General features: G+C 45.7%; 1 protein-coding gene across 2 annotated transcripts in view; it reads right to left on the bottom strand.

Annotated features, from left to right (window-relative positions):
- kcnt1b (potassium sodium-activated channel subfamily T member 1b) overlaps positions 1–11,775 on the bottom strand; it is a 443,838-nt gene extending 432,063 nt beyond the window's left edge. Inside the window, exon 1 of one of the 2 annotated variants that reach the window (XM_080212543.1) lies at positions 11,513–11,775. In XM_080212543.1, the coding sequence (XP_080068669.1) occupies positions 11,513–11,775 (263 nt within the window). The remainder of the gene's footprint in view (positions 1–11,512) is intronic. The other variant, XM_080212545.1, reaches the window with a different exon arrangement.
- Positions 11,776–12,026: the final 251 nt, after the last annotated feature.

Raw genomic sequence — 12,026 nt, forward strand, 5'->3', positions numbered from 1 at the left:
TAACATGGCCAATCCACCTAACCCACACACCTTTGGGCTGTGGGAGGAAACTGGAGGAAACCCATGCAGACACAGGGAGAATGTGCAACCTCCACACAGACACTGACTCAAGGCAGGAATCAAAGTAAAGCACAGCAGAGGAACAGGCCCAAGCCTACGCTGATCATGATGGCTGCCTAAACTAAAAATGTATGCACGGACGCATCCTTCCATTCCCATCCTATTCATATATTTGTCTTGTTGTCCCATAAATGCCACTATCATACCTGCTCACAGTACCTCAAACCTGGGTCCCTGGCGCTGTGAGGCAACAGGGCTAACCACTGTGCCACCCAGAGTGTTGAACGGAGCATCGGAAGATACCTGGCCAGATAGATACGTGGCAACAACCTCAAGTAAAGATCCTTGATGTTCAAATCAGATTTGCACTGCCCAGTTCCCATTCACACAGCTAATCAGTTTTAATCCAAGCACAAGATTATGAATTGGGCAAACCCCTACCAAAAAAGATGATCGAAGCCAAGTGGCAACTCAAATTGATGCAAAATTAGCCCAGGGACTCTCGCTCATTATCCCATTGCTCCATTTCATTCCCGGTCCTCTATCAGAGAATTGGTTTTGGAGAGGAGAGCTAATGCAAAGTGACATCTTGCTAAAACAACACTGCATTTGTAATAAGTGTGAAATACTGCAAATGCTGGAAATCTGAAATAAGAATCAGAAAAGGCTGGAAAAGCCCAGTAGCCCGGCAGTGTCTGTGCAGAGAGAAAAGAGTTACATTCAGTCCATGGGATTCTTCTTCAGAATTAAAGAAAGGGAGAAATGCGATGGATTTTATTTGTTACAGTCTCTCCCAACCCACACCTATCCCCGACTACCTACTCTGCTCCATCCACTTCAACCCTCCTCCACGATATAAAATCTATCACATTTCTCCCTCCCTTTGGGGGGAATCTCCCCAAAAATATTCCAAATCCAGAGTAAGCGCGAAAGCAGGAGAATTTCAGACCCATTACTTTAGCGAGTCATATGGACTCAATGTTTCTCCCTTCACAGACGCTGCCAAACCCGCTGAGTTTTTCCAGCATTTTCAGTTTCTACTATATTTTTTGGGGCAACAAGGTGGCACAGTGGTTAGCATGGCTGCCTCACATCACTAGAGAGCTGGGTTCAATTCCAGCCTCGGGTCACTGCCTATGTGGAGCCTGCCCGTCCTCCCCGTGTTTATGTGAGTTTCCTCCAGGTGCTCCAGTTTCCTCCCACAGTCCAAAAATGTGCTGGTTAAGTTGATTGGCTATGCTAAATTGACCCAAGTGTCAGGGGGACTAGCAGTGTAAATTTGTGGGGTTACAGGAATAGGGTCTGGGTGGGATTGTGGTCGGTGCAGACTCGATGGGCTAAATGGCCTCCTTCAGCACTGAAGGGATTCTATGATTAATAATGTGCACATTTCACATACTCAGTGTTTATGTGCACGTAAAATATTTGAGTGGAACTGCACTGTTTCTCACTATGCATTCAATGCAGCAATGCTCATTACAACATGAGGTTGGCCCAGTGGCACAGTGGTTAGCACTGCTACCTCACAGCACCAGGGACCCCGGTTCAATTCCGACCTCGGGTCACTGTCTGGTGTGGAGTCTGCACGTTCTCCTTGTGTCTGTGTGCATTTTCTCCCACAGTCCAAAGATGTGTGGGTTAGGTGGATTGGCCATACTAAATTGCCCCTTAGTATCAGGGGTTAACCTAAGGGGTTATGGGAATAGGGCCTGGGTGGGTTTGTGGACAATGCAGACTTGATGAGCCAAACGGCCTCCTCTTCACTGTAGGGATTCTATGATATGCACGTTTTATAATAGATTTTGCAGTCAGCAGCAGTGGAACAGCAAGAAATCTCTAATGAAGACTGATGTGTGGCTTCACTGGACTTCAGAGCATAGATATTCTCTATTCAGGCATCAACTTAAATGTGGCGCAATCTCGAAGGGACCTGTGGCATTTTGCATCCATGCAGGCAGCTTGGAGACTAATCAAAACCCCAAACTGAAGAACTCTTATAGACGGAATTACAAGAAATTATAAAAATCCTATTTAAATAATTGTATAGCGAGTGAAGTATAGATTGGAATGCACAATATGGATAAAGGAGAAATATAAATATCAGAACACAAGCTTTCATTTAAGAAACAAATTCAATTCTTAAATGTTCTTCAGAGGGAATGAAACTCCAGACTTCCAAACAGTTCTGGGCCAGAGAGGTCGTTTGTTAGTGGGTTAAATAAATCCACAGGGCCAGTCATCCCTCCTCACCCAGACTTGAGAATTTACAGGCATCTGCGACAGACAGTGACAAATCAAGGGGTGTGGCCCTGGGACTGGCCACAACACCTGTGAAGATTGCAGCAAGACAGCCCTTGGAGGAGCCACATAGCACAGACAGCAAATTCTGGATTTCTATGTTTAACTGCACATGTGCGGGCGCCAGAGGCTGCTGCAAGTTTTACATAACAATGATGAGTGCTTATAGTCTTGTTATTACAACCACATATTCCACATTGAAAATCACTGCCACACGCACAGAACACATACAGAATCCCGACAGTGCAGAAGGAGGCCATTCAGCCCACAAGATTGCACCAACTCTGAGAGGGCCCTCTTGCCTGCCCTATCCCTCTAATCCCACATGCTTACCATGATTAACCCATCTAATTTAGACATCTGAGACACTAACGGGGCAATTTAGCATGGCCAATCCTAACCTGCACAGATTTTGGACTGTGGAAGGAAACCGGAACGTCCGGAGGAAACCCATGCCGTCATTTCATTCCATGTTTTTTTAAAAAAATTTCTATGGGATGCAGGATGGACATTTGTTGTCCATTTCTAGTTGCCTCGAGAAAGTAGTGTCGAGCTGCGTTCTTGAATTGCTACAGTCTCTGGGGTGTATGTACACCTGCAGCACTGTTAGGGAGGGAGTTCCAGGGCTTTGATTCTGCCACAGCAAAAGAACAGTGATAGATTTCAAAAATCAGGATGCTGAGGGACCCGAGAGAATAACTCCTGCAATAAATTCAAGCTCTATACTCACGTCCTTACTGACAGGCCCTGATTTAGTTCACAACACTGCCACTGCATGGCAAAATGTAGAAAGGGATTATTGTTTTATTGCAACGTTAAAAGAGGAGGACTTCTTTAAAAAGTAAAATAAAGAAAAAAATCTTACTCGAAGGAAGATGCATCAAGAACCTATTGCTAATGAATCATTGCATTTCTAGGAAATAAAATTGCAAATCCAAAAATCAATGTTTAATTATTGGGTTCCTTTGCACAAATGGTTATTTGTTCTTTGTATCAAGAGCATCTTTTGATATTACTAAATCCCAGTTCATAGCTTTTCCTCCTGCACTTTTATCAACCCCTAATCGCAATCAAAAATGCTCAATCACCAGGTATACACAGAGCCGTGTTCACAGAATCCAAACCATTTGGTGAAGTCTAAACCAAGACATGTATCTTTTCCTTACTGAGAGGGTTTGCTCAGTATCACTGCTCTTCCCCTCCCTCACAGACCCAGTGACCCAACTGTCCCCAGTTTATACATTCTTTGACATTGAGTCATAGAATCCTTCAGTGCAGAAGGAGGCCATTCAGCCCATCTGAGTCTGCACTGACCACAATCCCATCCAGGTCCTATCCCCATAATCCCATGCACTTACCCTAGCAAGTCCCCCTGACACTAAGGGGAAATTTAGTATGGCCAATCAACCTAACCCACACATCTTTGGACTGTGGGAGGAAACCGGAGCACCCAGAAGAAACCCACCTAGACACGGGGAGAACGTGCAAGCTCCACACAGACAGTGACCCAAGCCGGGAATTGAACCCAGGTCCCTGGTGTTGTGGGGCAACAGTGTTAACCATTGTGCCACTCTTAAAAAGAACAGTAAGCCAAAAACAAACAGGTGAAATAGTCAAAGAGGGGGTTGTTAAATTTTTGAGTATTGCAGCGTCTCCTCAAGAACTACTCCACAGCCAGGCATCAGGTCTTTATTCAGTCTACTCGCTTCACACTCCAAATGTGGAGTGCCCACTCTGGGCAATTCCCAACTAGCTCACCCAACACCCAAGGTTACATGAGCCATTCCTTTAAAGGGGCTATTCTCCAACACACAACTGGTGGGGGCACAGCAACTAAAACAAATTGCCAAAGGAAGCTCAGAAAATCAAATGAAAATGGTGTGTTTGGGGGTGATGATGCACCCCAGCCCTTGCAGGACCCATCGGTCACAGTAGGTCTCGAGGGTGCCGGTGGACACTGTGTGCTCCTTCTTCAGGGACACCAGCCACAAATATGAACAATATAGGAGGACCAGACTATCAGGCCAGATGTGCCTCTTGACCAGCCACTGCCTAGCTCTGCTGGTGCCCACCTTGGCCGGGCCCAGGTTGACGAGGATAGACTCCTCCATCACTCCCACCACTCTGCTCCTTATCGGGTGGTCCCCCATTTATATTCATCTTTCATTGGGATACCCTAACAGTATCATTAAACATAACATTAATAAGCAGTCGTTGACAGCATATTGCCACAGGACAGATGGAGTTCAGGCTCTGTACAAGATATGAAAAGGTTTAGATTTCCTTCCATCTCAGCACTCGTGAATCACTCAAAACATTTGTTATGAATTGAGATCAAGTTATGCCACATCAGTGGCTGATACGAAAGCATTTGTATAAATCTCTGTGCTTGATCTGAAATTGCAATACCTTTTGAACAAGTTAAATACCAGCTAACATTTCAAAAGCTATTAATGGGATATTAATATCGCAATGCCAAGACAGTATATTAAGGACAAACTCACTCGCACAAAGATTTTGAGATATTAGAAGAAAGGAAAGGTCAGTGAGGCTGAAGTCAGGAAAATCCAGGTTTATTTATGTCTCTTCTTCTCTGAATTGCTTAATCTATCCTACCCCAGAACATATCTAGTAAATAGGTGGTAGGTAGGTACAACTGAAAAAGTAATCTTACCCCTTGTGTGGTTTTCGAAGGTTAGATTCTGGCAGAAAGATATTCCAACTGCCAAAGATTGACCAGACCAGGACTCTTCTCCCCAGAAAGGAGCGGTCTGAGGCGGTAACCCATTAGAGATCTTGAAAGTTATGCAGGACTTCGATAGGAAAGAGGTAGAGAAGGTATTTGCACTTGTGCGTCAAGTCAGGTCACAGGCAAGGAATACTGCGGCAGGTAACTCACCTCCTGGCTTCTCAAAGCCTATCCACCTACTACAAAGGCACAAGTCAGGAGTGTGATGGAATGTTCCCTACTTGCCTGGATGGGTACAGCTACAACAACACTCAAGAAGCTTAACACCATCCAGGACAAAGCAGCCTGCTTGATTGGCTCCACATCCACAGACATTCAATCCCTCCACCACAGTCAGTAGCAGCAGTGTGTACTATCTATAAGATACACTGCAGCAATTCACCAAAGATCCTTAGGTAGTACCTTCCAAACCCATGACCACTTCCATCTAGAAGGACAAGGGCAGCACATACATGAGAGCACCAGTACCTACAGGTTCCCCTCCAAGCCACTTGCCATTCCTTCACAGCTGCTGAGTCAAAATCTCGGAATTCCCTCCCAAACATTATTGTGGACAACCCACAGCTTTTGGACTGTAGCAATTCAAGAAGGCAGCTCACCAGCACCTTCTCAAGGGCAACTAGGGATGGACAATAAATGCTGGCCAGCCAGCGTCACCCATGTCCCTCAAATGAATAATTTTTAAAAAGTCCAAAGCTAGCAAGCATCTGTATACAATAACCACCAAATCCATTCGAAAATATGGAAGTAATTTGTTAAAGCGGAAGTGTTAGAATAGGGATAACTTGACCATTTGGAGTAGTTGGGGTGAATGGTACACATGCCTTTAAAAGGGGTAAAGATGTCCGTATGAAACATAGAAAATACGAGCAGGAATAGGCCATTCAGCCTTTTGGACATGCTTCACCTTTCCATATGATCATGGCTGATCTCCTATCTCAAGGTCATATCCCTTCAGTCTCCACATACTGCTTGATGCTATTAAAATGTGAACATTTATCTAGCTCTTCTTTGAATACATTCAGTGACTTGGCCGCCACAGCCTTCTGCAGTAGAGAATTCCACAGTTCAATATCCTTTGAATGAAGAAGTTTTTCTTCATCTCAGTCTGAAATAGCATGTATAACATTGACCAGTTGGGCTGATTGTTAGTTTGATATGTATTCTGTATGCTAAAATTCATATAATCCCATGCTATAAATTAGATATACTCTATGTAATACATTTTAAGCTATATACTATATATATTCTATGCTATATATTCAATACTATAAATTATGTATACTCTCTGCTATATAGTCTATATACTCTATGCTATCTATTCTGTGCTATGCGTACTTTATCCTGGAGCACATAGCCTAACAATTTATTGCTCAGGTTTAAGAGATTAAAGAAAACCAAATCTTGTGAAATGGGAACTAAGATTTCTATAACGGAAATCAAGCAACTAATGATTTTTCCAGATTGAAAAGCAGATTGTGTGATTTTAATATTTTTGCATCTTACTGGGGACATTTGCAATTGCAGGTTTCTGAGCATTTGTTATTTGCAATACAAAACTCAGCAATTATAGTTTCCCTGCTCTGTGCTGTGAAAACCCAACTGCATCAAATTGTAATTTTTCCCCATATAAATTGTGCTGTACCAATAACATCGCTCCCTTCCAGTTCTCCACCCCAGCAGCACAAATCTCACAGGTTTTAACATCATTGCTCAAGTCCAATTTCCTCACTCGATAAATAAAGTGTTTTATTTTAACTCCAGCAGGGTTCTGCTCCCAGGGAAAGGGTGTTTCCCATTCAGGAAGTGCTGCTCCGATGAAAGCCACAATGTAATAATGAACTCCCTGCTATACAATACACTGTTGATGTGGATTTTTTGAGGCAGTGGCGAAAAAAAAAGTATAACAAGTTACGCATTCTCGCATTGGCACGGGTAATGGCACAGGGATCCTGTTCCCAGTCACTGCATTCCTAATCATAGAATCCTACAGTGCAGAAGGAGGCCATTCTGTCCATCAAGTCTGCACCTACCACAATCCCACTTGGACCCTATCCCCACAACCCCATGCCTTTACCCTAGCTAGTCCCCCTGACACTAAGGGGCAATTTAGTATGGCCAATCCACCTAATCCGCACATCTTTGGACTGTGGGCAGAAACCAGACCACTTAGAAGAATCCCATGCGGACACAGGGAGAACGTGCAGACTCCACAGAGACTGTGACCCAAGCCAGGAATCGAACCTGTGAGGCAGCAGTGCTAACCACTGTGCCGCTCCAATCATGGGAAAATACCTGAAGCTTTAAGTTTATTTATCAGTGTCACAAGTAGGCTTACATTAACACTGCAATGAAGTTGCTATGAAAATCCCCTAGTCACCACACTCTGGCGCCTGTTTGGGTACACCGAGGGAGAATTTAGCATGGCCAATGTAGCTAACCAGCACATCTTTCGGACAGTGGAGCACCAGGAGGAAACCCACGCAGATATACGGGGAGAATGTGCAGACTCCGCACACACACAGTGTCCCAAGCCAGGAATCGAACCCAGGTCTCTGGTGCTGCAAGGCAGCACTGCTAACCACTGTGCTGCTCTGAAGTAAACCCAAGCAGTCATTTCTCCCTTCAAGTACCACCCCTCCTTCTCACCTTTGGGAATGACATCCTCCTGTACAATTTCTATCACTATTGCTTTGAGCATTCCTCCCACTGAGCAGCTCTCTCCCAGCTTCCAGGGTCATCCATGTAAACTATAGGAAGGATGTGATTGCACTAGAAAGGGTGTGGTGGAGATTCACCAGGATGTTGCCTGGGCTGCAGACAGGCTGGTTAAGCTGGGGTCATTTTCTTTAGAGCAGAGAGGACTGACAGGGGACCTGATTGAGGTTTCTAAATTATGGGGGGTATAGTTAGGGTAGATAGGAAGGATCTTTTCCCCTTAGTAGAGCACTCGGGGGAGGCATAGGTTTAAGACGAGGGGCAGAAGGTTTGGAGGTGATCTCAGGAAAGACCTTTTCACCCAGACAGTGGTGAGAATTTGGAACATTCTGCTGAAAGGATGGTAGGGGTGGGAGCCCCCATAATATTTAAAAAGCATTTAGATGAGCATTTGAAATGCCATAGCATATTAGGACTACGGACGCAGTGTTGGAAAAAGGGATTAGCGTAGGTAGATGCTTGATAGCTGGCGCAGATATGATGGACCAAAAGGCTCTCTTTCTGTGCTGCAATGCTCTGTGATACTCAAAACCTTTCCTCCTTGAACCCTCACAATGTTCCATTCAGAATTCAATACATTTCTTTCCACAGACCTCCTGCTTTTCTCCTCCATTCTCCCTGCAGCTTCATAAAGCTGACATTAACAAATAAAAAAAATGCTGAAAAGCCTCAGCAAGCCTGGCAGATCGTGGGACAGGGTTAATGTTTCAGCTTCCTGTGACCTGTCAGCAGAGCACCAGCGCTGCCAGGCTCGCTGAGTGCTCTCCCACTATTATTTTTTTTAAAAAACTCAGATAACCAGCATCCGCAGTGTTTCGCCTTTTGTGTTCATGAACCTGGTGTCAACTGTTCTGCGTGGGCTTCCTCCTGGTGTTCCGGTTACCCCCACCCCCCACAGACCAATGATGTGTAGGCTAGGTAGATTGACCATGGTAAGTGTGTGGGGATAAGGGGATATGGGAGGGGTGGGGTGGTGGGGGGAGGGGGGTAAGATGCTCTTTCAGAGAAAGATAGAATCCTTACAGTGCAGAAGAGGCCATTTGGCCCATTGGGTCTGCACTGACTCTGACAGAATACCTTATCAGTCCCTCACCCTATTTCTATAACCCCACATGTTTAGCATGGCCAATCCAACTAATCTACACATCCCGAGACACTAAGGAGGCAATTTAGCACAGCCAATCCATCTAACCCACACATCTTTCAACTGTGGCAGGAAACCAGAGCACTCAGGAAACCCATGCAGACACAGGGAGAACATGCAAACTCCACATAGTCACCCGAGGCCAGAATCGAACCCTGGCGCTGTGAGGCAGCAGTGCTAACCACTGAGCCACACTGCAGATTTGATGGGTCCAACGGACTCCTTCTGCTTTTAGCATCATAGAATTCCTGTGTAGAAGGAGGCCATTTGGTCCGTTGAATTTGCACTGACAACTGTCCCATTCAGACCCTATCCCCGGAATCCCACATATTTACCCTCCTGTTCCCTTGACACTAAGGAACAATTTAACATGGTCAATCAACACAACTTGCACATTTTTGGACTGTGGGAGGAAACTCACGAAGACATGGGGAGATTGTACAAACTTCACACAGACAGTGACCCGAGGCTGGAATCAAACTTGGGTCTTTGGCGCTGTGAGGCAGCAGTGCTAACTGCTGTGCCATCCTGCTGCCCATATAGGGATCCTATGGTTTTGGCTCTATGGTCACCTTTCATTTCTAGATGGAGTTTGTCTTCCTTTCCTGTGTTTCTCCACTTTGGAATGGCACAGCAATGGTACACAAGTGTGTCTGCAGAGAGAGAGCTCAAGAGCTGAGCAACAATCCACCAACCCTGGGCTCCAGTCCAGAGCAGATGCAATTATATGTGTTTAATTTGTGATTGACCACAGATAGGCTGGTCAGGTCTGAGGATGAAAATTGATTAAAATCTAACTCGCCCAGTTTATAAAACTGAAGGGTATTGTTAATCCTGCTGAATGTTTTTAAGAAGAAGTGGTCACTTCTATAACAAGGCAAGGCAGCCTCCTCAGAAATACAGTTGTCTGGATCTGACCTATAATCCCCAAACTAAAGTGAAATAATATCCTCCAACCCAGAATGGTCCGACATCCTAAGTAAATCTGACAGCCACATCTAACAAGGTCTAAGGTTTGTGTTAATCCACTCCCCACTTGTCAGTGAGTAAATTCAGCTCTGACCAAGACTCGAAGTGTTTTTTTCTCTCTCTCTCTCTCTACGGATGCTGTCAAACCTGCTGAGATTTTCCAGCATTGTGTGATTTTTGTTTTTTAAGTTTGAGTAAATTCCTCACTCTGGCGATATGGAAGGTGACACCCATGGAAGAGTTTGCCAAGATGGGGTGACATAGTAGCACAGTGGTTAGCACTGTTGCATCACAGCACCAGGGACCCATGTTCGATTCCCAGCTTGGGTCACTGTCTGTGTGGCATTTGTATGTTCTCCCCATGTCTGTGTGGGTTTCCTCCAGGTGCTCCTGTTTCCTCCCACAGTCCAAAGATGTGCAGGTTAGGTGGAATAACCATGCTAAATTGTCCCTTAATGTCAGGGGGACTAGCTAGGGTAAATGCATGGCGTTACGGGGATAGAGCCTGGGTGGGATTGTGGTCAGTGCAGACTCGATGGGCTGAATTGTCTCCTTCTGCACTGTGGGGATTGTGAACAACTGGACGCTGGAAAATTCAAAAGCTCCCACTCATCGCAACCACTTCCATTGAGTTCGACACCAGCTGGAAAGCTGAAAGTGATCTTAACCCGATCTCAAAGTCTCTCACTCTCTCTGGGATCTTGTCACAACCCATTTCGTCTCATGCCACAATAACCCAGGGATTCCCCCATTCCGCGGGAAGGCTCATGTGGATCCGAGACATGAGTTTCTCCCTCCGGGGATGCTCTAGAGTTTCTCCAGCATATTCGGTTTGAGAGAGAGTTTAAACGCCCTCTTCTTCGAACAATAAAAAAAACTTCAGATTTGATCCTCGGGTCTCTCGCCTGCCTGGACTGAAGGGGAAAGACCCCTTTCACTCTCTGCCTGATAAAGGTGTAAAAAAACTAAGATTAAACCCACAAGAGGGGGAAGCAGACAGAGAACGGGGGGGGGGGGGGGGTAAAAGATAGAACCCACCTTTCAAAAACAGGGTATCCGCTAGAGTGGGGAGCGAGTGAATATAAACCTCAGACCTCTAATTTACTCAGTTTTTTTTTAAAGAAACACAGAAAATGCTGGAAAATCTCAGCAGGTCTGACGGCATTTGTGGAGTGAGATTCCCCAGTCTTGGTTAGGGCTGAATTTACTCACTGGAACGTGGGGAGTGGGTTAAAATAAATATTAAACCTTGCTAGATTTAGCGGCGATAGATTTTTGACCATCCTGAACTGGAGGATGTTAGCTTCACTTTATTTTCCCCTACTCCTCCTGGATCCCCAAAATAAAAATGTACTCCTTTGCACTCAGGGGGCAAGATTAGACCAAATCCCTCAAACAAAAAGTCCAATAAATCAATGATGGTCAGTTTCAGAGGAGAAGTTGAGAGAGAGAATTCCCATTCCCAATTGAAAGCCAAACCATTTCTGTATCCAATCTGGATTTTTAAAACCAATCCAGGGTTTATTTCTAATCCCTATCCCCATGTCGGGGTAAGAAGAATGAAAGCGGTGTACCTGGGTGAGTAGGAGTCCGCTACACCATCATCGAAGACAAAGGTCTGGTTTGTGTAACATTCGCTACACATCTCTGCTGCTGCCGCCTTGGCTGTCACTGAGCCGCTTGCCTTGATCAGAGTGCCTGCGATACTGGCCCGGGTGGCGGGGCACAGCAGCCGGAACCGGGCAACACCCCGCAGCACTGAGATGGGCAGAGAGTGCCCCAGGCATGCCGCCCCGTCTGCCGGCCGAGCTGCTCCCGCTTCTGCTCTTATCGCCATCCGTGCCGCATCCAAGAAGCCGGATCGCCCCTGGGCGACGCTGAAGTTGCAATGGGATAGCTGGCCAACCTCCCGTCCCCCAAGCTGAGAGAGACCGCATCAATTCCCATTGAGGACTCACCCCCCGCCTTGCCCCTGGAACGACGAAACTGACCCCCACCTTCCCTCCCTCCTCAAACCCCACCAGGAATATTACACCCAAATCCAACACCTCTCACTGTGTATCCTGTCCTTATAGAGGATCCTTCCTT

Source organism: Carcharhinus amblyrhynchos, chromosome 25 (genome assembly GCF_965287045.1).
Source record: "Carcharhinus amblyrhynchos chromosome 25, sCarAmb.v2.hapA, whole genome shotgun sequence".
In the NCBI taxonomy this organism is placed as follows: Eukaryota; Metazoa; Chordata; class Chondrichthyes; order Carcharhiniformes; family Carcharhinidae; genus Carcharhinus; species Carcharhinus amblyrhynchos.